Source organism: Bombus impatiens, unplaced genomic scaffold (assembly GCF_000188095.3).
Source record: "Bombus impatiens unplaced genomic scaffold, BIMP_2.2 scf_0317, whole genome shotgun sequence".
In the NCBI taxonomy this organism is placed as follows: Eukaryota; Metazoa; Arthropoda; class Insecta; order Hymenoptera; family Apidae; genus Bombus; species Bombus impatiens.
This window is the reverse complement of record NT_176736.1, coordinates 2,925,336-2,928,439: the sequence shown is the minus strand read 5'-3', so window position 1 is coordinate 2,928,439 and position 3,104 is coordinate 2,925,336. Positions and strand designations below refer to the sequence as shown.

At 43.4% G+C, this 3,104-nt stretch overlaps 1 protein-coding gene across 4 annotated transcripts in view; it reads left to right on the top strand.

The window, feature by feature from the left end:
- The window catches only part of LOC100744414 (netrin receptor UNC5C), a 47,310-nt gene that overhangs the window by 39,598 nt on the left and 4,608 nt on the right, over positions 1-3,104 (top strand). For all 4 annotated transcript variants that reach the window (XM_024367220.2, XM_024367222.2, XM_024367221.2 and 1 more), the window contains one exon: positions 2,384-2,524. In XM_024367220.2, the coding sequence (XP_024222988.1) occupies positions 2,384-2,524 (141 nt within the window). The remainder of the gene's footprint in view (positions 1-2,383; positions 2,525-3,104) is intronic.

Genomic DNA, 3,104 nt, shown 5'->3' with positions numbered 1-3,104 from the left:
GCCGCCGCTTTCTCGCCGCGTCGGAGATCTGATGGTATTTGTCGAAAATCTCCTGAACCAGACACGGATACCTTGAACGTGGCAATGAGACGATGAAGGCTAGACACCGTGGAAAGAATTATTTTCCCCTTTTTCTTTCTTACGTTTTAGAGCGAGTAACTTCGCTGATAGGCGATTAGGTGATAGTTTGTAGAATTTATTTAAAAGTTTTCGGAGACTGTGGGGCAACTGCTTAAAGCTAGTTCTAGTTCTCAGCGAAGTTTCATATTGCAAGATTTTTGATAAAGAACTTTTGTAATGAAGCAATAAGATTACTCTTGTTTTCAACGACGGTAATACGGACCTCTGTGAATTTAAAGGCTGAACTTGGTTTCATGTTAGACATTTTTACGAGGAATCTCTATAGTACAAATAATAATTTATTTCACAGGGAAAATATCGTTTCAACTTTTCCGTACTTTCTTTATGTCTAATGAAACTTCAATGCTTTATTCTATATCACGAACTTCGAATTGCACGTTTGTCTTAGTAAATCGATTAATATGTCAGTACTTTATATCTCCATTGTTACATAAAATATCACGTTAAGCTTCTTCATTTTTAATCAAACATAACAACCGTCTCGAGACTTCTGAGCAACATTCGCTAGGAGAAAAGTTGCACGAGTAATTGCTTTACTCTCATCTCGTTTCGTAAAGTGATATCCACGAACTTTCGCGATTTACGACGGCACGTCGCCTGTCGAATGAAGCGTTCACAAGCGATCCATTCGCGGCTCACCGGGGCAAGAAGCACCGATGAATTCCTGCGTTACATAATTCATAAAATGCCATTCGAATCTCGGTGAAACTTTGCATACAGCGTAATTCAATCCCGATTTTACACGGACGATAAGAATATTGTGGTGTACGATGACGTAATCTCTCTTTCCTGTCCTCTTTACCTCCTCCTACTACGTTTTTCGCGGTTTTAATCGCGTCCCACGTCGTCTTTGTTGCCATCCTTTGTTCACTGACCGTCGAGCGACACGACACCACTTAAAATTATTATTCCGTTCGAGTTCTCTGCACGCTTGCCGTGGTGGTTTTTATTACGGGGCGTTTAACGGCCACGATAATAATGATCCGAATGTTTATCGTCGAAAGCGCGGAATAAACGTGCCACGATGTAAAACGATAAAACAGGAGACACGAAGGGAGACGAGCGAAGGTTGTGTTCCCTTGGCGTAAATGGAGAGGAACCGAGCTTGAAACTTTCCTTAGACGATGCTCGTAATATTTAGCGGTACGCGGGAAACGTTTAAAAACTCGTCTTCGTCTTCTTCTGTCTGCCTGTCTCCTTCTCGTCGTCAACTCTGTGCGTACCATTGGTCCACGCGAACACGTTTCGTCGTAAAAAAGGAAAAGGAAGAGGGAAAGAAGGAGGAGAAAGAAGAAGAGCGTATAAAAGTTGCCGCGTAAATTATTCATGAATGGTGGTCGGCTCTGCTCGTCCACGATGAGCACACTTCGCGGATACGCGAGAATTACCGGCGCCATTTGCACGCTACGTCTTAAACGGCGGCGGAGAGATCGTATCGCGGAGTGGCCCCTTAAAACGAGGAATTAACGCCCGCTGGTTACTGTAATCTCCGACCGGGCGATAATCTTTCGACGCGCGGCTTAACGCCATGCCGTAACAAAGTCTCGAATTAGCGGCTATGCTTTCTCGCTTCTGTAGCGTGTTCCCCGGAAACAAACCTGCCAGAGTTTGGACAGTGAGTGGTCGGCGGCGTGCATGATTTCGCGTTGACTCATGTTTCAAAGAAAGTCTCGAGAGATACGGTATCTTGGAGATCTAGTCGATTCGCGAGTGTTAAGTGGTGGAACTTAATTGGGCACTAATTAGTTGTGCCGATGGATGTTCACTAGCTTAAAAAGAGAAAATCTAGTATGCTATAATGGGCTCTTCGATGTGGGAAATTTTCAGTGTTTAATCTCTTGAGGGACGAATTCATTAACACACTATGCGCAAATGATAACTTCGTCGAAAGTGTCTACATTTTTTTAATAATTACGAAGACGAACGATTTGATACCTGTAAGTTTCGTAGGTTGGATGGCTAAGATTAAATATTCATGAAAATATTCCATGCACTTAGGAATATTTATTCGCAATAATATTGTCAATTAGTCACCTTCTAAAACTAGACTTTAATTATAGAGCAACATACAACATATAAACGTACACATATGAGTTAGTATCCCTCAAGAAAATACAATAAAAATCAGTTTCGATGATAAAGTAATTAACATTCTACAATTCCTGTACTACCATGTCGTACGTGTCTGTGACCGGTTCGTGAGACAGGAATAAGAAAGAAACGCGTCGTTTGATGTTCACAGCGAACCGACGGATGGACGACCTGGCTCTGTACGGCGGCGTGACTATCGCGTGTGCACTAGTCGGCGGCGTGGCATTTTTCGTAACGAAGGTGCTGAGGCGCAAAGGTCGGGACCATTCTCTTTACTCCATGGCCCGTAACGGTAAGCATTTCACAAATGGAAGAAAAAAGAAAAAAGCCAACCGCGTTGGCTGTTCGCGAACGAAGGAGCGAAACATGACGTTCCGCGGCTGTATGTAATTATATCTCGCGTTTGTGTCGTCTTTCAAGAAAGCTGAACTCGTTCTCGTTCCTTCGTCACGCTACGCTCGATCGAAATGATACTATTTCGAAATGTGATCGACGCCACGTGTTCGCTACTTTCATCCACGTATCAAGAAAATTTGAGACGATAGCTCTGACTATGTGAGTTAAATATAGAAGAATCGTAGTTCTCGGATGGAATGCTTCATCGTCGTTCGATCATTTGATATCCAGCGATGAAGAATAAACGTCACGCATCGTAAGAAAAATTTATCGGTGAAACGAAGAAAACTTCTCAGATTCCTGTGTACACACTCAACTCGCCTAGCCAGAACGCATCGCAATGTAAACATCAAATATTCTAAAAACCTGATGAAAGTGGCGGACGTGGTTAGCCCTTGAAATCGGAATAGTATCACAGCGGCGTCTGTCCGCAGCGCGCAGAGATACCCACGAGCCGTGGCTCGGCGGTGTGCGTT